This window comes from Saccopteryx bilineata, chromosome 2 (genome assembly GCF_036850765.1).
Source record: "Saccopteryx bilineata isolate mSacBil1 chromosome 2, mSacBil1_pri_phased_curated, whole genome shotgun sequence".
NCBI classification, from domain to species: domain Eukaryota; kingdom Metazoa; phylum Chordata; class Mammalia; order Chiroptera; family Emballonuridae; genus Saccopteryx; species Saccopteryx bilineata.
The window spans coordinates 163,162,458-163,183,754 of NC_089491.1; the positions used below are offsets into that span (position 1 = coordinate 163,162,458).

The following is a 21,297-nucleotide window of genomic DNA, read 5'->3' on the forward strand; positions in this document are numbered from 1 at the left end:
TTTTTCCAAAAGCAAAATATTCAAATTAAAAGATAAACAATTCCCTTTAAATAATGTATGAAGTAATTTACATGCTATACATTCCCAAACACACTGAATATAAGTCCAATTTTATAAGATATATACAATCTACTTTTTTTGCCAACGTATACTGATAGGTCACTTGTGATGTTAATCGATTTTCCAGTCCATGTGAGAGCAGATAAACACACGTATGTGCCTCAAGTTAAAAATCTTTAACTTGAAAAGAAAAATATAAGAAGTCTTCCATGGAAGATTCTAAAACCATAATCAGTACTGGAACCAAACAACAAGGCACAGAACTTTCCTTCTGTGGTCACAAAGAGTAAGTTTCCTGTCCCAGTGCTTAAATATCACAAATTATATTTCATACATAGTGTATTTCTATTGCTATTTCAAAAGGAGTATTTTTCTTCTTACATAATTTGTTACAAAAAAGCATTGGAAAAATAAATGAAATTAGATAAACTCTCATACACCGAAACTTTTTTCCCAATTGAAAAAGATGTTCAAAACTAACAGGTATAATAAAGAGAAGCATAAGGGGTCTTTGCAGATTTATTTGTACTCCTGAATTATATACCTCATGCAACCTATGTTTCCTTTTTTTATTAAATTTTAAAATTTGTTAACATAATTCAAGTATCCCACTCAATATAACTCCCTCACCCCCCACCTGTGTCCTTCTTAACCCCTTTACTCCCCTTCCTCTGACTCCGTACCCCCTCCCCTCTGAGATTTGCTGTCCTGTTATCTGTATCTGTTATGTATAAATACATATAATTTCACTAATACCTTCACCTTCTCTAATCTCATCCCCCTTCCTTCTGATAACTGTCCCTCTGGTAACTGTGATCCCACCTCTATATTTCGTTCCTCAGTTCACCATGTTCATTAGATTCCACATATAAGTGAAATCATATTTGTCTGTTCATTCTCTTCTCCTTTAGGAACCCCTATGATGAAAATGTTGATTCTCTTCATGTTGTCGCAGAGCTCTCTTAGAGTTTCCTCAGACTTTTTGAGCCTCTTTTCCTTTTGTTGCTCTGCTTCTATGCGTGTTTTATCTTGTCCTCTAAATTGCTGATCTGATGCTCTACTTCATCCAACCTGTTAATTTCTTCTAGTGCAGTCTTCATTTCTAATATTGTACTTATTTCTGGTTATTTATGATTTGTGTTCTTTTTCATGTTTGCTATCTCTTTAGGTTCTCATTTATTGTTGCTCTAAGGTCCTTGAGCATCCTAAAAATCATTATTTTAAACTCGGTGTCTAGTAGTTTACTTCCTTTTCATTTAGCTCTTTTTCTGCGAATTTCTCATTGACTCCTCTGGGTCATATTTCATTGCTCATTTTGTCTGTGTATTAGGTAGTGCTAACTTTGAAATTTGTTGTGGTGTCTTTATGAGGAAAATGAACTCAGTGGTACTGAAATCCAGGTCACCTGAGATTCTTGCTTTAGGAATGCTTCTTGAGGTTAGTATTTACCCTCCTGTTGTATTAAATACAATTGGTCCTTTTATGGGTGCAGTTATACCTTCAGGTTGGCTAACTCTAAGGGTCAACCTTGATCATGTGTACTAGACACTGTGCAATGTCTAGTGGGGCGTATTTATTCTGCACAGTGGCTGGTGTCTGCTGGACTCCTCCCTTGGGCTGGCTGCTTGGGCAGCTAGCTGAATCTAGCATTGGTGCTATCTGCCACCCACTCTGGTTGTGTTGGTTCTGGGTCTTCTTGGGTTGGCATCAGCTGTTGTTTATAACCTGCCGTGGGCTGCCTGTCCAGAGTTACTATTCTGTTTGCTGTTTGTGTCTGCGTTTTCTGTGCCTGGGTAGTGTGGAAGGGGACCACCTGTGTATAAGGATCAGCTTCCTCCTGCTTAGAGATGACAGCAGCTCCATAAAAGCCCTAAGCTCCACATTCACCTCTACTTTTCAGCTCCTCCACCTTCTCCTGCAGCTGTGTGGTCTTCCCACAGTCTTCTGTAGAAAGGTTGTAGTGTGAGCTCAGACTGTCCTCACCCCACCAACCCCTTTACAGGTTGCAAGCTTGATGGGTTAGGGCTGCTGAAGTTGGAAATACAACTTTAGTGGAAACCCCTACTTCAAGATTTCAGTATGGGAAAAGTAGCCCCTCTCCAGAACCTAATCCCTCAGACACCACTGGATACTCCAATTCCATTTCTTTCCAACGAGATGAGCAGTAGGTTCAGATTGGGTGGGACCGATAGTGCCCTCTGCAGAAGTTCTTCCAGCTGGTGAGCCCTCATCTCAGGAAGACTGAGAGAGGTCTCCCCTGAGACTGACTGTGCCCCCCCAGAAAGTGGCTAAGCCCTTCGACCAGACCAATAATATAGGCTTGTGGAGATCCACATTTTAAATGTCTGTGCTCCAAGCCTCTCTACCTTCCCCCTATGGAATCTAGCCCAGCAGGGCAGGATATCTAGCACCCAGGCTAGCTGATGTGAAGCTCCACCCTGTCCAATGTGCATGAGCTGCTGTGCCGGCGCTGATCAGAGAGAGGAACTTGCCTCAGTTGGACCCAGTGTCAGATGAGCCCTCCCTTACGATACGATGCCAGCAAGGGTCGTTAGGTGCTAAACTGATGCTCTCTGCAGATGGCCACTGGATGTGCCACCCCTGGGCCTCCCTGTTGGGAACCCAGTGCAGACCAACAGGGACATGGCCTGTGACTGACCCCTCAGCAACCTTCTTGGAACTAGAAGCAATCCAGAGTTTGTGGCTGCCTTTGCTGGGCCCAGGTGCACATGAAAATACCAACCTGCACACCTACACTGGCTTTTACCCACACTGGGCCTAGAGGAAGGTCCGCAAAAGGCCAAGGTTCCCTGAGCTCCACCTCCTGCGCCCTCTGTCTGCTGGTCCGCTGGCTGCTTGTTGTGCTCAGCCACTCAAAAAAACCTCTGGTAGAGTCAAGAGCTTAAGGCAATTCAGGGATTAGGAAGGGTGATGGGTATGGCTCCCACCCCTCATCCCCAGGTTCAGTCTATCCAGACTTCTTTCACAGACCTCAGCAGGGTGTAGGTCCCAGAAGTCCAGTGGATGTGGCCTCTGAGACCTAGAGATGTGGTCTGCCCACAATCTGAAGTTTCTACTGAGCCTCCTATGAGGCAGAAGTACCAGTCATATTCTCAGGAATGTGTGGGGAAATTTTCCGGCCTCAACTCCAGCAAACTGAGTCACTAACACACCCCCTGCTTCCCGGCTTACTTCTCAGAAGGACCCAGTCTCCATAGGTGAGGCAATTGCTTTACCCCAGGATGATGCCACACAGAGAGGACTGCTTCACCCAAGAAAGATGGCAACTGCAGTATTGGGGACTGACTCAGCACAGGGGTTCTGAAGGCCATCCCCCACAGTGTCTCTTCCTGGGCCACCAACTTCACCCTCTCCTCATGCAACTCTAATCCTCTCAGCCTCCCCCCCGCCCCCAACTGGAGCCCTAGGTAAGTGGCTATGAATAAGATTTTTTGCACTGGCCCTTTAAGACGGAGCCTAAATCTTCGAGAGTTCCATTTCTCTCATAGACTGAAACATGTCTATGAACTTGTGTGACTTTACATCAAATGCTCTTTTTACTGTCAAATACTGTGTGGGCGCCTCCTTTAGGCTCTGGGGCTCTAGGCTGGAGCGCTGGCCTGGGGCTTAGGACCCTCCTCTCTCAGGGCGACCCTCCCCGCAGTGAGAGTCCCATTGGACCCTTTGCCACCACTCATTCCTGGGAGTGGGGCAGCCCTTTCTGCATCTCTGACCTTCCTACCGGTATTGGTGTGGCTTCTTATGTGATCCTTGTAGTTACAGACTCCTCTTCGTTTAGTACAAAGTTGTTTTTTCAAGATGATTGTTCTTAAATTAAGTTGTAATCCCATTTGGTCCTGGGAGGTGGCAGTTGGAAGTTCTGCCTACTCTGTTGCCATCTTGGAATCCTCCACCTATGTTTCTTAAATTTTCAATTTTCAACCCAGCTGGCTCAGGCAGTCCTGACCTTAGGCATCCAGGTCCTGTGTGAATATAGATTCACACTGCCCCAGCCCAGCAGTCCATCAATTACAAGTGCTTCTTTTTCTTGTAATTTAAAGATATGTACAAGTTAACATAACATAGCAACACAAAACTCTTCCTAGCTTTTAAGTTATTTTGTTAAAATTAACTTTGTATTAGGCTATCCTTCATTTTTATATATTAACAGAAAACAATACTCTATATAGAGATGACTGCTTTAAGATTCATACAACCAAACAAAATATAACTATCTATACTTCCCTTTTGTTTTTACCCAAAAATATTTGGGCAACCTGAAAGTAAAATATTCTAGGAAGAGTAGTAAAACTCACTGAGGGATAAAACAGTTAAAAAAACAAAAAACAAATATATATATATATATATATATATATATATATATATATATATATATTTCATTGTTTTAAGAGTTTTAAAACTTTAAATTTTAAAATTACAGTTATCAAAGGAATAAAGCCAACCACAAAATAAGAATCAATAGAATGCAGTAACCCACACAAAAGGGAGTCAAATATGCCCAATACATATTTAAAAAATCAGTAACCTATGTTGTAAATAGTAAGTCAGCAAATGTAGTACTAAGCAAGTTGTAAGCGGAATAAAAACTGCAGTTTCATTAATTCTGACTATGGAAGAGAGACCAGCTAAACAGGAAAGTAACTGTAACTCTGCAACTGTTTATACAAGAGTACTACAGCATGCATGGCCTGCGCTAACGAGAGTGCAATCTTCACAGATAAAACAAAGCTGACAAAAGGAAAACCAAAGAAAAATCCTGCTCTATGCTATAATCTAAGAGTAAAGAATAAACTGAGATTTTAAGGCTTTCTTAAAAATATTTTTCATGGCACTTTAACATTAAACATCATTAAATAGGTAAAATATGTAAATATAGTAACATGGTTGCATAATCGAAAGAACATGCCATGTCAATTATTAAGGGACTGTCTTGTCAAGTTCTGTTTACTAGCAATTAAATTATATTAAGTAAGGCTACTCATGTTTGGCTGCAATTAACATATAAATCATACAGAAATATCAATTTGCTAGTATACAATGCAAATTGTGTTTTGAATAAATCTGCCAATATCACCTGTTTCTTAAAGAACTGAAAATCATTCCTTGCTACAAATGCAGTTACATTGTTTTATTTCTCTCACAAAGGCAGTTATTCCCCTTCCTTCAATTATTAACCTACTGTTAAACCCTAAGATTATTAGACAAATTCCTTTTGGTCAGGCACACAGATCATCCTCACAATAAACCATTTCTTACACTACAGTCAGTCCAGAAAGTACTCTATGAGTTTAACAAGTCATTCTTGCTACATCATACTCTAAGTTGACCACAGCAGGTTTGGATTTGGAAAATTCCTCGGTGTATTCACTGTAACGATTATCTTCAGGGTTGCTGCCCTCTATAGTTCGAAGAGTATCATTCACAGTTAGCAGAGTTTGCTCCTTAAAATGTAGGGAGGTTTTGAGGGGAGGTGACTCAGGATGAACTGAATGTAACAATTCCTTGGTGAGAAATCCATCTATTTGCTCATTTTTGCAATTATTTATTTTCTAGAATAAATACAAATTTGAAAAAATTACTAATTGCATATAGTACACATTCAAAAACATAGATGAAAGAAGAAACCAACTTTCTGTAAATGTTCCCTTTAGGTACAATACAAAATTAAAACTCAAAAAATTAGTAAACTCTAGTGCAGATAAGACATGGTTGAGAATTCTGTTTACTACTTTTGCAATGTAAAATGTTAAGTTTTTACACTTGACTTCACTGGGTCTTCATATTTAAAAAGAGCATACATTACCTAAAATTATGAAGACATTTTATAACTTAAGAAATATAAATGAGACATTTACCCTGAGATCACAACTAACTAATAAAACAATATACCAATGGTTCTCAAACTTTTTGAAGTCGAGGCGCATTTAAAATCCTACAAATTGTAGGTGCACTATATACAAATTTCTGAGAAATGTTATAATAATTAAGTCAAATATTAAAGAAAAAAATATAAAGTCCAAGTGTGCTTTTATAGTAATTAAGTGAAATAAATACGACAAAATTAAATTTATTCTGACATTAAAAAATGTTTTTATGTTACATTTTTTGAGCTATGCTTTTTAGAATTCATAAAAAAGGGGTTAAAAATTTTTAAAAAACGACAAAAAAGTTATCTTTTTATATATATAGATACATTCTTAGTAAGATTTAGTAAATTCGGCAGGTCCCGGCGTGAATGTGTTAAGTTTTTTCATTCTTGTGTTTATGAGAAACATGAGCCTGATGTGTCCTAGCGATTTCTTCTATGTTTGGGCATCTATTTGAAAGGGAAACTCTCATTTCCTCGTCAATACATTGAAGAATTCCTTCTTTTTACTCTTAATTGTACTGAGGGTAGAAAATCCTAATTCACATAAATAGGATGTTGAAAATTGTAGTAAAATGTTCAAAGCTTTTATAGATATTGCCACATATTCTTCTTTTATAGAAATCCAAAAGGCTTCAAGAGACAATTCCTTATGTTTAATCATCAATCCAAAACCCACACCATACATATCATCTTAACTTTACACCAAAGAATAGAAGAAACTTGCCTCCAGTCTTTCTGGGGAACATGGGGGTAGTGTAAACCAGCATCACAGCGTAACAGCTTTTTGCAACCTAATCAGGCAAGTGAGGTAAGGGGTTGGGCCGACTGTCAGCTTATAGCCAATTTCCCACACCTCTGTCCCCCAAAATCTAAACTCCAAAACCCTGTTGGTTTTTTGGTCCCAACAAGCACATATTTCTCTGGAATACCATAGCGTGCACCTGGAAATCTTCACACTTTGAGAACCACTGCAATATACACTTACTTAGTTGAAGATTTTATTGCCTAAAAAGCTTTCTATCATGGTTTTCCCATAATAGTTTGTTAGGTGAATACAACAGGCTTTAGAAACACAAAAGAATTAAAAAAAAAAACTGAATAGAAGATTCAAAAAGTAATTTTGGCAGTGTCACATTCTCAAATCCTTGGACTGAACTGCAGACAAAACTTTGAATTAGCTATATCTCTTGTATCTGTCTCTTTTTACAGATCCTCTTAAGTTTATTCAAGCAGTCATTACTTGGATGACTAAGGAACACTCCTGCCTCAGAGGCAGACAAAGGTACAACTGTCTAGGATTTTTAAAATATGTACTTACTAATTCTTTTTGGTTATATATGATGGCAAAACATTAAAATAGTTCTTAAACAAGGTACATAAAAAAGCATAAAAAAATTGATCAACTTGACTACATTGAAATTCAAAGCATCTATATAAAATATACCATAAATAAAATGGAAAGGACAATAGACTGGACAAAGCCATGCGTGCGCGCACGTGTGTGTGTGTGTGTGTGTGTGTGTGTGTGTGTATGTGTATAAAAAGTCAGTCTAATATATAAAGAATTCTTACAAATCAATAAGAAAAAAGCAGATATGGCCCTGGCTGGGTAGTTCAGTTGGTTAGAGAGTCATCCTGATACACCAAGGTTGTGGGTTCAATCCCCCATCAGGGCACACAAAACGAGCAACGAATAAATGCAGAAGTAAGTGGAACAAATGAAGTCTCTCCCCCCCCCACTAAAATCAGTAAATTAAAAAAAATTTTTTTAAGGTAGCTATTCTAACAGAAAAATGAGCAGAGATTTAAATAGGTCACTCACAGAGAAGAGAAACCAAATGTCCAACAATCATATGAACCACTTGATATCATGGACATCCAAAACTAACTGTATGCTGAACATACAATTTAAATGTTCAGCAACTGAACGAGGAGACTGTGATCTACTTATACAGGACAATATTATTCAGTAGTTATTACTAAAATAAATGTATCATATCAACCTGGATAAATTTCAAAACCATGTTAAGCAAAATGAAGCACGACAGTATGCCAATCACTACGTATTTTTAAAATATGCAGTTTCTTGGCTGAATGAAGGGTATATGGGCATTCATGTTGCTCATTGCCCTTTATATAGTATACAAAAATACTCAATTTTTCAATCTGTAATAAAAATAGTACTTAAATCACACAAAACAGTATTATAAATTTTTATGGATACAAACGTATATAGTATAAGTATGCAAATGTTCACAGGAATAATTAACACCAAATGAAGTGAAAATAGGTGGGGGAAGCCTGAGGAAAAGTATAAGGGTTTTCAAACATAATGTTTCATTTCTCAGCACAAAAACATGAAGATCTGAAGCAAATATGATCCAATGCTATAATCTCACAAAGCTAGGTAGTGCATACCCTGCTATTATTATTTTATATCTCTACTTTTCTATATATTCCAATATACTTTAATATTCAGGAAAAGTGACTCAAACTAACCTATTCACAATAGAGATCAGACTTTGAAGAAACCATGTGTACTTAGGAGGTTTCTCCATACACTAATTTACACTAAGAACACAAGTAAGAAAATCAACTAATTTAATATTCCAAACATATTACATTAGATAATTCAGAATACTTACAGATTCTAAGTCTTTAAGGTCTTTCTCTAACTGTTTATTTTGCTCATTCATATTCATAATTATGTTACACACCGACTCCCTGGGATGCAATGTTCGATCAAATTGGTGATACATGTTTCTCCAAAATCTTTATGATCAAAAAAAGAAAAGTTTCAATAAATAAATGTGTTTGAGAAAAACCATATAAATATTCAAAGATGCTAACTTACTTAAAATTGAAAGATACTGTACATGGCTCCAAAACAGCAAATGTCTGAGATTTGCAACTGTAGAGAGGATTTAAGTACTTCTTTTGGTCATCCAGAAGAAATGGCCACAGGGAGTAAGTCTTCTCTTTCAACCTTACATAATGAGAGGAACATAAAAAGCTTTCCCACAGATGCCAATACTGTTTTATAAATCAGGCAATTGTAGCCCAAGTAGATTTAAGTTTTAGTTTTTCCTTCTATTCAAGTCTGTCCCCTTGTCTTTGTATTCTCCTTCTCCTTTTTCATTTATATTGTATAAAACCATGTCTACTGAACACAACACAGGTATACCATTTTCTCTCAAACCATACACTTTTAAGAGATTCCTCTCTTAACTCACAATTTCACAATCTTGGTCTCTATTACACCTATTTCAAATGCCCCCCCCCACACACACCACACACACAGCTGACCCTTGACTGACACAGGTGTGAACTGCACAGGTCCACGTACACATGGATTTGTTCAATAAATACTGAATTGGTCCTTCATGTCCCTGGGTTTCACATCCACAGACTCACCCAACCACAACTGAAACAGTACTCTAGAATCCATGGCTGTGGAGGATTTAAATTATATGCAGATTTTCAACTGTACAAGCTCAACTGTATATAGAATAAGATACTAATGTGCTATATTTCTGTTTGGCCTTATTCTCCTAGCCACATACCTGGCTGTAATAGCATGTATTACAGAGCAGGGACAAATTTAAGTGTGAACGGGTACAGAAAAAGGGACTTAGAACTAATCAGGATGTTATTCAAGAGTTTAAAAATGCCAATTATACTTGCCAATCCAACAGTAAGTAGGTGATGTAGATGGATAACAGTTAGAATGGTTTTGGATAGTATATATACCAAATAAATACAAAATGGATAGGGATACAGAGGAAGAGGTGGAGAAGCTGTTTCTAAGAGAAACAATAGATGTGTTCCTAATGAAAGGCTCCTAGGAAAAGTGTTTGTTACCATCTTTTTATTTATAAGAATTTTGGCACTGAGAATAGTTTTTCCTAACACAGCTCTGTACTTCAATTCACCCCTCCTAATTATAAAAAAAATACTGAGAGATACTAGAGCACAGAGCTAAAGTCCTAACGTTCTTTATTTGTTCATCTCTACCATACTCTATTTCATTTGTTATTCCCTTCACACACACATTCTTAGAATTCTCCACATGCTCTCAGTTCTGCCTTCAACTCTGTGTGACAGTATGTGGCTGTCTTCAAACTACCACCAGATTTTAACCTCTCTAATATGCCACCTGAATGTTCAAAAATCTATAACTGCTCTTCATTGGCTACTATAAGAAATCTAAACTTAGAAGCTCAACCTAACATAGATATATATTATATATATAGCTTCTGGCTAAATTTTGGTACAAGGAGATCTGGGCTAATGCTATGATATATATCCCTGCACCAAAATTCAGCTAGAAGCCCCTAATCCCAAAGACTGGTTAGGGAAGAACAAGTGTGAGTTCCAATCAGGGACAGACACACTGGAGTAAACATAGGCTGACCTATTTCTCCCAAAGAACTACCTGTTCAGAATAAGACGCATTTTATCTTAAATTGCATGACAATTTTTAAATCTTATACCACATTTTAAGACTTAGTAACCAATACTTTCTAAGAAATGAAATAACGTAGAGATTTTAAGTATATATTCAGAATGAAAAGGAGCATTAGGGATGTTCCTAAGATGTTGGTAGTATTTCTTATTCTGAGTGCTGGTTACATAGGCAGATGAGTTTAAGATTTATTGAGCACTATACACTTATGATATATGTGATTTTCTGTATACATGGTACACTTCAAAACACATTTTTAAAACATGTTTCTACCATTAACTTGAGGGTGTGAGCGATATTCAGAGCATAGACTTGGTTTCAGAAATACACAATCTTTAAAAAAAAAAAATCATTTCTATTTTATACTGTCAAGATATTTTATTAAGTTCAACTATAATTTATGTTAGGCCTCAGCTAAGGAGGAAAAAAGAGCCCATTTAATCAAACCGTCTTACTTGAGTTCTTCTCTTTCCTTCTGACAATTTCCAAGGAAGTTTCCAAATTGGCATGAATGAATATGTTCATGGATCTGAAGAAGAAATGCTTCATTGAATTCAAAGGCTTGTGGAAACTGTTCAGTCAAATGCCACACACATTCCAAGAACTGAGTAAACACCGGTGAGACTTCCTTTGGGTCACCATCCAAATGGCCACACCTAACCCCCCCCAGAAAAGTACAAGCTTTTAAAAATGCCTCTGAAAAAAATCAATTGTTCAGGTGCTGTTAAATTTAAGCATACATAAAAAAAAAGTTCCTAAAACATTGTGCCATTGGCATAAAATAACTGTAATGTTTCTACTGAAACCATTTATACCTACGAGTTTTTCAACCACAGTTTTAAGGGTCTATTACCTTCTATATACTACAATCTATCACAGTGGTAGTCAATCTGGTCCCTACCGCCCACTAGTGGGCGTTCCAGCTTTCATGGTGGGCAGTAGCGGAGCAACCAAAGTATAAATAAAAAGATAGATTTAACTATAGTAAATTGTTTTATAAAGATTTATTCTGCCAAACTTAGCAAAAATCTGACATAAAGTCCTTGGTAAGTAATTATTACTATATGCTTTAACTTGCTGTAACTCTGCTTTATAAACTTTATAAAGTAAAGTTACTTCCCTACTTTATAAATCACCATTACTGTGGAACTGGTGGGTGGATAGAAAATTTTACTACTAACAGAGATATAAAAGTGGGCGGCAGGTATAAAAATGTTGACTACTCCTGCTCTAGACAAACAGGAAGGTAATAAATTGCCATGTAAGTTAACAAAGTAAGAGATTTGAAAGAGGACAAAAATATTAAATCAGTCCTCATAAGAAAAACTGAATCACAGTCTCACCTCCCACTGGACATGCAAGTTAATGAAAAACAGAAACATTTGGCACTATTTTTTCTAATTTTACAAAATGTGTAAATGTGTAATTGTGACTCACCTCTCTGAAAATTTGTGTCCAAAGGAGATCCAATCCTTTTCTATTAAAACCTTAATGAGAAAAAGTAAAATCCATTTATAACTACTTTCAATTTTTTTGTTTAGAATGGGTTAAAAAACAGCATTATACATTGCAAACAAAACAAAATTATTTTTTAAGATTCTAGGAAAAAGACAGCAAGAACCTGGATTAGAAGTTGGTTTAACAAACAATGAAGATGATAGATACATAAAAAGAAACAGTTTTATCAATTAAATTATTTCCCATGTATTTGTTACATTTTAACTGAAAAGTATATGTTATAATGCACTATTGGATTTACGTCTTTGTATGTATAATGTGATAGTTGCCTAAAAAAAAAAGCCTAGGAAAATGTAAATCAAAATGTTAACAGTGGTTAATTGTGGGTGGTAGGCTGGGGTAATTTTTAAACCTTTTTACTTACTTGTACATTACTTATAATAATACTTAACAATGATGAAAAGACCACTAAAAAGTTTATATTCAAATTCAAATGTTAGTATCTAATCTCTTGAATAGACTGTATCTGTTTTCTGTCATTCAGGTCCTAGTGTCACCACTTTCATACCTGTGTGACCTCAGGAACACGACCTTCAGGCTGTAGCCTCAGATTTTATTACGAGCTCTCTGCCACTCTTCTACACACCAACATCTAAAACTTAAAATCTCTCTCACTAAACTTATTCTTTCTTCCACTTACTTCAGTGAAGAGAAGACCAGTACCATCCATCCTGACAACAGAGGCCTTAGCCTGGAAATCATCCTAGAAGAGGATTCCTCTCTCATACTCCATATCCAATCCATAAACAACTCTTACTGATTGCACTGTCTTAACATCCTTGAAAGTTGGCCTATCACATCATCCTCCATTCGTGTGGTACTGATGTAGTTCTGACCTTTTTTTTCCTCTCTTGAATTATCACAACAGTTTCTACACTGGTCTCCTAGTCTCTGTTCCACTCCTTTCTTCCTTCAAGATGATACATCATTTTTTTTCAACAAGGTACTATTTCTCCTGCTTAAAGGCCTCTAATGGCTCCCTCTAATGGAAATGTGTCTTATCTTGAAGTAAGCTGAACATTATTTTAGTAATAGCACTTTCATCTGTTGGTTAGGGTCAGGGTCAGGGTTTAATACCTAAACTCTAGTTTTCTCTTCCTCAGGCCCTCATCCCACTATATTGTTCTGTACCCAAGGCCACCACCTAATATCCACCATGAATCCCATTCTACACATTACCTATAGCCACCTAAAGGATCTATGCTTTAGCTCTCCCTGTTCCTTTTGCCTAGGAAGCTCTCATACTGTCCCTGGTCAACCATTACATCCATTTGGATGTCCAACAAATAATTAAAGCTTACGATGGCAAGGAAAGTATTTCTTATCTTGAAGTAAGCTGAACATTATTTTAGTAATAGCACTTTCATCTGTCCTACCCCAGATTCAATGTTAGTGCACAAAATAATGGTGCTAAAAGGGACCAAGTGATGTTAAATGTTTCGTTGCTTCTGATGACACTGTATTTAATAATTCTAAACTATTGAAAACTTTCTCATATCTCTTCATTTACTTGCCATGAGTTGAGATATAAATTTTGAAAAGATGAGTTAATGTGATCATACATTAAAAAACAAAACAGAAGCCAGAGCATTAACTTCACAAAGCAGAAAATATTTTCAACTAAAAACTTAAAATATTCTACCTAACACGTAATTATAACTAATAAACGTAGGAGTTTAAAACAAAACTCTTATTTTAAAATATAATTTTTAAGTACTCTTACTTATACGTTGTTTCTGCTATATTATTTACAGTCAGAAGATAAATATGAGGGCAAAATACTATTTCTATTGTTACATTTTTGGACAAAATAATTTTAAATCTAGAACATTTTGTCAGAGAGGTGACGTAAATGAAAATCAGTCTAACTCAAGGTTTCTCAATATCAGCACTACTGACATTCTGGGCCAGATAATTCTTTGTTGTAGGGCTGTACTGTGCAATCTAGGATGTGTAGTAGCATCCTGGGGCTCTCTACCAGCTACATGCTGGTTGCAGCCTTTCTGTTAGCTATAACAATTAAAACTGTCTCCTAACATTACCCAATGTCTCCTGGGGGGACAAAATCACTCCTCTGGGATAACCACAGGTTTAGCCAGGTAACTCCTTACCATGAATCCTTTCACTGTCCTGTAGTAGGAATCCAATAAAAGAGAGCCAAGGGAACAAACCTGGGAAGTCCTGTCCCAGCCATCAGAACAATGAACCAACACACTTGCATTTTCAACCATTATTGCCTGAAAAGAAAGATCATATACTTAGATTCTAGCAGAATACATTTTAACTGAATCAGTAAGTTCTACTTACTTAAAAACCATTAAGTATTACATTATAAAGAAGAGATAGGACTACAATAATGCTGGCATAACAATTTCAAAAAAGAAAAATACCAAGATAAAACACAAAGCAAACAAACAAAAACAAAGACAGAAATGCTATATCAAAGCAGTTAAAAAAAATTTTAAGTCCTTACATGAGACGCTGCCTCATATTTTTAAAGCTCAAAGTAAGTGAACCTCATTAGAGGTGAAACAATGAAAATGACCTGACTAGAAAAGATGCCAGCACTCAAATTAAAAAATTTAATTCCTTCCCGTTACACACCCCAAACCAAACACAAGCGATGAAGAGTTACCTTGGCTAAAAAGATGGCTGCATCCAAGACAGCTTTGATGTGACGCAGCCAGCCCGAGCTCTCCAAACCAGAGTAGAAGTCACTGACAGAAAGCCCCTTGGTTCCATTAACTACAGAAGGAAGAGACAACATTCCAGTTAGAATGACTAGAGACTCCATTTCTAGTCACTGTATCTCCAGGTGAGTAGGTTGGGGAAGAGGAGAAGAGGACAAATTAAATAGGCAAGACTCTGTATAAATGAAAAGATGCAATTAGAAGCTCAATGACAAATTTTCTGTTGCACGTTGCTCATCATTTCTATTGCTTAAAAAAATGCTCCTGTCTCTTTTTTTAAAAAAATTTGCAGCACAATGTTTAATTAAAAATTGTCTGGTATTGGAGGCGGCAAGATGGCAATGGAGTAGGCAAACATCCAACTTCCACCTCCCAGAACCAAAGTGCATTACAACTTAATTTTAAGACCATCATCTGGAAAAAACAACTTTGGACTAAACTAAGAAGACTCTTTAACCAAGGAACACCGAAGAAGCCACACAGACTGCTAGGAAAAACGAAAATGCAGAGACTTCCGGGAGCCAACGGCAGCCCCGAGAGACTCACGTAGCAGGAAGTAAGTTTAGCAGAGAAAGGAGGGCCCTGAGCCCCATGAACAAAGCCCTAGCCTGCAGCCCCAGAGCCTAGAAGCGGATAGACAGTACTTACCTGCGAAACAACTCAGGATACTGTTTGTGAGAAAGAGACAGATTTCTCAGACCCAGGATTCTTCTTAAAGGGTCTGCGCAGAAAACCTCTCTCACAACCACCCACAGGGGCTCCGGGGGACGGGGAGAGAGGAGAGAACCAGAGCAGCGGGAAGAGAGCGTAATCTAGGAGGTATAGGGAGAAACACTTTGAGGGACAGCCACCCTAACCCCTGGGCTGAGTCACTCCCCAAATCTGAAGTGAATATTTCCCCTGGAACCAGCAATACCAGCAAAGGTAAGGAGGACACCAGCCAAACAAGCTCTTCCACGGCCCCGGCACTCAGAGCAGAGTCATTTAGAAAGAGAATACAGTATTGAGCGCTAGGATCTGAGGTGCAGTGCCCCCAACCACACTGCAGAGGGCTAGCCGGAGGGAGGGAGGGCAGGCAGCGGCAGGGCAGGGACTGAGGTCAGGAACGAGCTCAGTCTCGCCCAGCAGGGGCGGAAGTGGCACACGAAAGCAGTCTAGCTAGCTGCGGGCCACCTGCAATCCACCCCACAAGGGAAAAGCGCCAGACTGGGATCAGCAGAGACTCACAGCTGAGCGCTGACACACAGCCCCCCCCAGCCCACAGAGTAGGGGCTTGCAGCCAGACCTGTGAGCACAACTCTGCCCATGGGGGCGGGGCAAAAGCCCGGGAACAGGCGCAGACCTGCAGCTGAGCGCAGGCATGCAGCCCCGCCCAGCCTGACTCGCAAGCACAGTTCCGCCCGTGGGGGCAGAGTGAAAGCCCAGGAATAGGCAGAGACTCTTGGATGAGCAAAGGTGCTCACTCCTGCTCTCAGTGAGGAGGCTTGCCGCACAGAGCGATGCGTGCAACCCCACTGCATTGGCAGGGCGAAGGCCAATACTTGTAGACCAAGGCATGTGACACAGCCCCTCTAATGGAGGAGAGGTGGAAACCACAGCAACAGCAGCTGCCGGCCAGCACCGGCAATGCCCATACCCTAACGCCTGAGGAAGCCGCAGAGAAGGTGGTGGGGCTGCAGACAGACCACACCTAGGGACCACAGAGGCCACACCCATTGGACAACAGTGGCCACACCCTCCTTATACACAGACAAAATGTGAAGGCAGAGAAATGCAACCCAATTGAATCAAGAAAAATCCCCAGAAAAGAACTTGAATGAGTCAGATATAACCAAATTGCCAGATGCAGATTTTGAAATAATGATTGTTAAGATGTTCAAAGATCTTAGAACAATAGATGATCATAACGAACAACTAAAGAGATAGCAAATATAAAAAAGGACATTGAAATAATAAAAAAGAATAAGTCAGAAATGACAAATACAATATCAGAAATGAAGAACACAATGTAAGGAATTAAAAGCAGGATGGATGAAGCTGAGGATCAAATCATCAAGTTAGAGGACAAGATAAATGAAGGCACGGAAGCAGACCAGCAAAAAGAAAAGAGACTCAAAAAGTCTGAGGAAACTAAGAGAGCTCTGTGACAACATGAAGAGAAATACAATCCGCAACATAGGGGTTCCTGAAGAAGAAGAGAAAGAACAAGGAATAGAGGCTTTGTTCAATCAAATCATAGCTAAAAACTTCCCTAAATTGATGCAAGAAAAAGTAACACAAGTTCAAGAAGAACAGAGAATTCCATTAAAGAGAAATGGAAAGAAATCTACACCAACACACATCATAATTAAAAAACCAAAGCTAAGTGATAAAGAGAAAATATTCAAAGCTGCTAGAGAAAAAAGGTATCACCTACAAAGGAGCCCCCATAAGGATGACATGCGACTTCTCAACAGAAACACTTGAGGCCAGAAGGGAATGGCAAGAAATATTCAAATAATGCAGAACAAGAGCCTACAACCAGACTACTATATCCAGCAAGGCTATCGTTTAAAATTGAAGGAGAAATAAAAAGCTCCCCAGACCAAAAAAAACAAACAAACTCAAGGAATTCATTACAACTAAACCAATGCTACAAGAAATATTAAAGGGCCTGTTGTAAACAGATCAAAGGGGGAAAAGAATATAGCAAAAGAGGAATACAGCTTTAAAGAATAAAATGGCAAGAAACAACTACATATCAATAACCTTAAATGTAAATGGATTAAATGATCCAATGAAAAGACACAGGTAGATGCATGGATAAGAAAACAGTACCTGGAGCTCCAGTGGCGCAATCGGTTAGCACACAGTACTTATACAGAAAACAGGACCCATACATATGCTGTCTACAAGAGACATACCTTAAAACAAAAGAACACATAGACTTAAGGTAAAAAGATGGAAAAAAATATTTCAAGCAAATGGAAATGAAAAAATAAACTGGGGTAGCAATACTTATATCAGACATAATGGACTTTAGTAAGAGATAAAGAAGGGCACTACATAATAATAAAGGGAGCAATCAAACAGGAAGATATACCATTATAAATATCTATGCACCTAATATAGGAGCACCTAAATATATAAAGCAGACTTTGATGGGTATAAGGGGCGAGATCAACAGCAATATTATAATAATAGGGGATTTCAATACCCCACTAACATCACTAGATAGATCCTCAAGAAAGAAAATTAACAAAGAAACAGCAGACTTAAAAGACACACTAGGTCAACTCGATTTAATAGATATCTTCAGAACCTTTCACCCTAAAGCAGAATATACATTCTTTTCAACTGTTCATGGTACATTCCTAGGACAGACCACATAATAGGGCACAAAAGTGGTCTCAATAAATTTAAGAAGACTGAAATCATATCAAGCATTTTATCTGATCACAATACCATGAAACTAGAAATCAACCACAACAAAAAAATTAAAAATACTCAGACACTTGGAAACTAAATAGCAGGTTGTTAAATAACGAATGGATTAACAATGAGATCAAAGAAGAAATAAAAAAATTCTTAGAAACGAATGATAATGAGCATGCAACAACTCAAAATTTATGGAACACAGCAAAAGCAGTGCTAAGAGGGAAGTTCATAGCACTACAGGCATACTTTAAGAAGCTAGAAAAAGCTCAAATAAACAACTTAACCCTGCATCTAAAAGATCTAGAAAAAGAACAGCAAGTAAAACCCAGAGCTAGTAGAAGGAAGGAAATAATAAAGATCAGAGTGGAAATAAATGACATACAGGCTAAAGAAACAATACACAGAATCAATGAAACCAGGAGCTGGTTCTTTGAAAAGGTAAACAAGATCGATGAACCTTTAACCAGACTCACCAAGAAAAAAAGAGAGAGGACTCAAATAAATAAAATTAGAAATGAGAGGGGAGAAATAACAACTGACACAACAGAAATACAAAATATTGTAAGAAAATACTATGAAGAACTGTATGCCAAAAAATAAGACAACCTAGATGAAATGGACAAATTCCTTGAAACATATAATATTTTAAAAATCAATCTGGAAGAATCAGAAAACCTAAACAGACCGATAAAACCAAATGAGATCAAAACAGTTATCAAAAAATTCCCAACAAAGAAAAGTCCTGGGCCAGATTGCTTCATAAGTGAATTCTACCAAATATTCAAAGAAGAACTAACTCCTATTCTTCTCAAGCTATTTCAAAAATTTCAGAGGAAGGAAGACTTCCAAGCTACTTTTATGAGACGAGCATAATTCTGATTCCAAAACCAGGCAAAGACAAGGCAAAGAAAGAAAATTATAGGCCAATATTCCTGATGAATCTAGATGCTAAAATCCTCAACAAAATATTAGCCAACCGGATACAGCAATATGTGAAAAAAATCATACACCATGATCAAGTGGGATTTATTCTGGGAAGGCCAGGCTGGTACAGTATTTGCATATCAATCAATGTGATTCATCACATAAACAAAAAGGAGAAAAACCGTATGATAATTTCAACAGATGCAGATAAAGCATTTGATAAAATCCAGCACCCATTCACGATCAAACTCTCAGCAAAGTGGGAATACAGGGAACATACCTCAACATGATAAAAGACATCTATGACAAACCCACAGCCAACATCATACTCAATGAGTAAAAATTAAAAGCAATTCCCTTAACATCAGGAATAAGGCAGGGGAGCCCCCTTTCACCACTTATTCAACATAGTTCTGGAACTCCTAGCCACAGCAATCAGACAAGAAGAAGAAATAAAAGGCATCCAAATTGAAAAAGAAGTAGTATTCAATAAAACTAGCATTATCTGTGGATGATATGATTTTGTATATAGAAAACCCTAGTCTCAGTCAAACCTGACCAGGTGGTGGCGCAGTGGATAGAGCGTCAGAATGGGATGCGGACGACCCAGGTTCAAGACCGAGGTTGCCAGCTTGAACACGGGCTCATCTGGCTTGAGCAAAAAAAACCTCACCAGCTTGCACTCAAGGTCACTGGCTCGAGCAAGGGGTTACTCGGTCTGCTGAGGGTCCACGGTCAAGGCGCATATGAGAAAGCAATCAATGAACTAAGGTGTTGCAACGCAAAACTGATGATTGATGCTTCTCATCTCTCTCAGTTCCTATCTGTCTATCTCTATCTCTGACTCTCTCTCTGTCTTTGTAAAAAAAAAAAGTCTCAGTCAAAAAACTACTGGACCTTATAAATAAATTCAGGAAGGTGGCAGGATATAAAATTAATAGTCAGAAATCAGTAGCATTTTTATACACCAACAATGGACTGTCAGAAAGAAAAATTAAGGAAATAATCCCCTTCACTATTGCAACCAAAAAATAAAGTACCTAGGAGTAAATTTAACCAAGGAGATTAAAGACTTGTACTTGGAAAATTATAAAACATTGATAAAAGAAATCAAGGAAATTACAAACAAATGGAAGCATATACCATGCTCATGGTTAGGAAGAATAAACATCATTAAAATGTCTGGATTACCCAAAGCAATTTATAAATTCAATGCAATACCAATTAAAATACCAACGACATACTTCAAAGATAGAGAACACATATTCTAAAAATTTACATGGAACCAAAAAAGAACACGAATAGCCTCAGCAATCCTGGAAAGGAAGAATAAAGTGGGAGGTATCACAGTTCCTGATATCAAGTTATACTACAAGGCCATTGTACTCAAAACAGTCTGGTACTGGCCTAAGAACAGGCATACAGATCAATGGAACAGAACAGAGAACCCAGAAATAAACCCACACCTTATGGACAACTGATATTTGACAAAGGAGGTAAGAGCATACAATGGAGAAAAGACAGCCTCTTCAACAAATGGTGTTGGGAAAATTGGACAGCTACCTGCTAAAAAATGAAACTAGACCACCAACTTACACCATTCACAAAAATAAACTCAAAATGGATAAAAGACATAAATGTAAGCCATGAAACCATAAGCAACTTAGAAGAAAACAGGCAGTAAGCTCTCCGACATCTCTCGAAGCAATATATTTGCCGATTTATCTCCACAGGCAAGTGAAATAAAAGACGGGATAAACAAATGGGACTATATCAAACTAAAAAGCTTTTGTACAGCTAAAAACAATAAGAACAGGATAAAAAGACAAACTACACAATGGGAGAACATATTCAACAATAAGTCTGATAAGGGGTTAATAACCAAAATTTATAAAGAACTTGTAAAACTCAACACCAGGAAGATAAACAATCCAATCAAAAAATGGGCAAAAGGCCCTGGCCGGTTGGCTCAGTGGTAGAGCGTCGGCCTGGCGTGCAGAAGTCCCGGGTTCGATTTCCGGCTAGTGCACACAGGAAAAGCGCCCATCTGCTTCTCCACCCCTCCCCCTCTCCTTCCTCTCTGTCTCTCTCTTCCCCTCCCGCAGCCGAGGCTCCATTGGAGCAAAGATGGCCCAGGCGCTGGGGATGGCTCCTTAGCCTCTGCCCCAGGCCCTAGAGTGGCTCTGGTCGTGGCAGAGCGACGCCCCGGAGGGGCAGAGCATTGCCCCCTGGTGGGCAGAGCATAGCTCCCTGGTGGGCGTGCCAGGTGGATCCCAGTCGGGGCGCATGCAGGAGTCTGTTTGTCTCTCCCCGTTTCTAGCTTCAGAAAAATA

At 38.2% G+C, this 21,297-nt stretch overlaps 1 protein-coding gene across 5 annotated transcripts in view; it reads right to left on the bottom strand.

Annotated features, from left to right (window-relative positions):
• Positions 1 to 5,194: 5,194 nt before the first annotated feature.
• Positions 5,195 to 21,297, bottom strand: part of MTMR6 (myotubularin related protein 6) — a 40,793-nt gene continuing 24,690 nt past the window's right edge. For 4 of the 5 annotated variants that reach the window (XM_066258308.1, XM_066258307.1, XM_066258310.1 and 1 more), the window contains exons 8-14: positions 14,569 to 14,678; positions 14,045 to 14,170; positions 11,853 to 11,902; positions 10,871 to 11,071; positions 8,805 to 8,936; positions 8,596 to 8,722; positions 5,195 to 5,630 (exon numbers count right to left, since the gene is read on the bottom strand). In XM_066258308.1, the coding sequence (XP_066114405.1) occupies positions 5,370 to 5,630; positions 8,596 to 8,722; positions 8,805 to 8,936; positions 10,871 to 11,071; positions 11,853 to 11,902; positions 14,045 to 14,170; positions 14,569 to 14,678 (1,007 nt within the window). In that variant the 3' untranslated portion in view covers positions 5,195 to 5,369. Of the gene's footprint in view, positions 5,631 to 8,595; positions 8,723 to 8,804; positions 8,937 to 10,870; positions 11,072 to 11,852; positions 11,903 to 14,044; positions 14,171 to 14,568; positions 14,679 to 21,297 lie in introns of those variants that run through there. The other variant, XM_066258309.1, reaches the window with a different exon arrangement.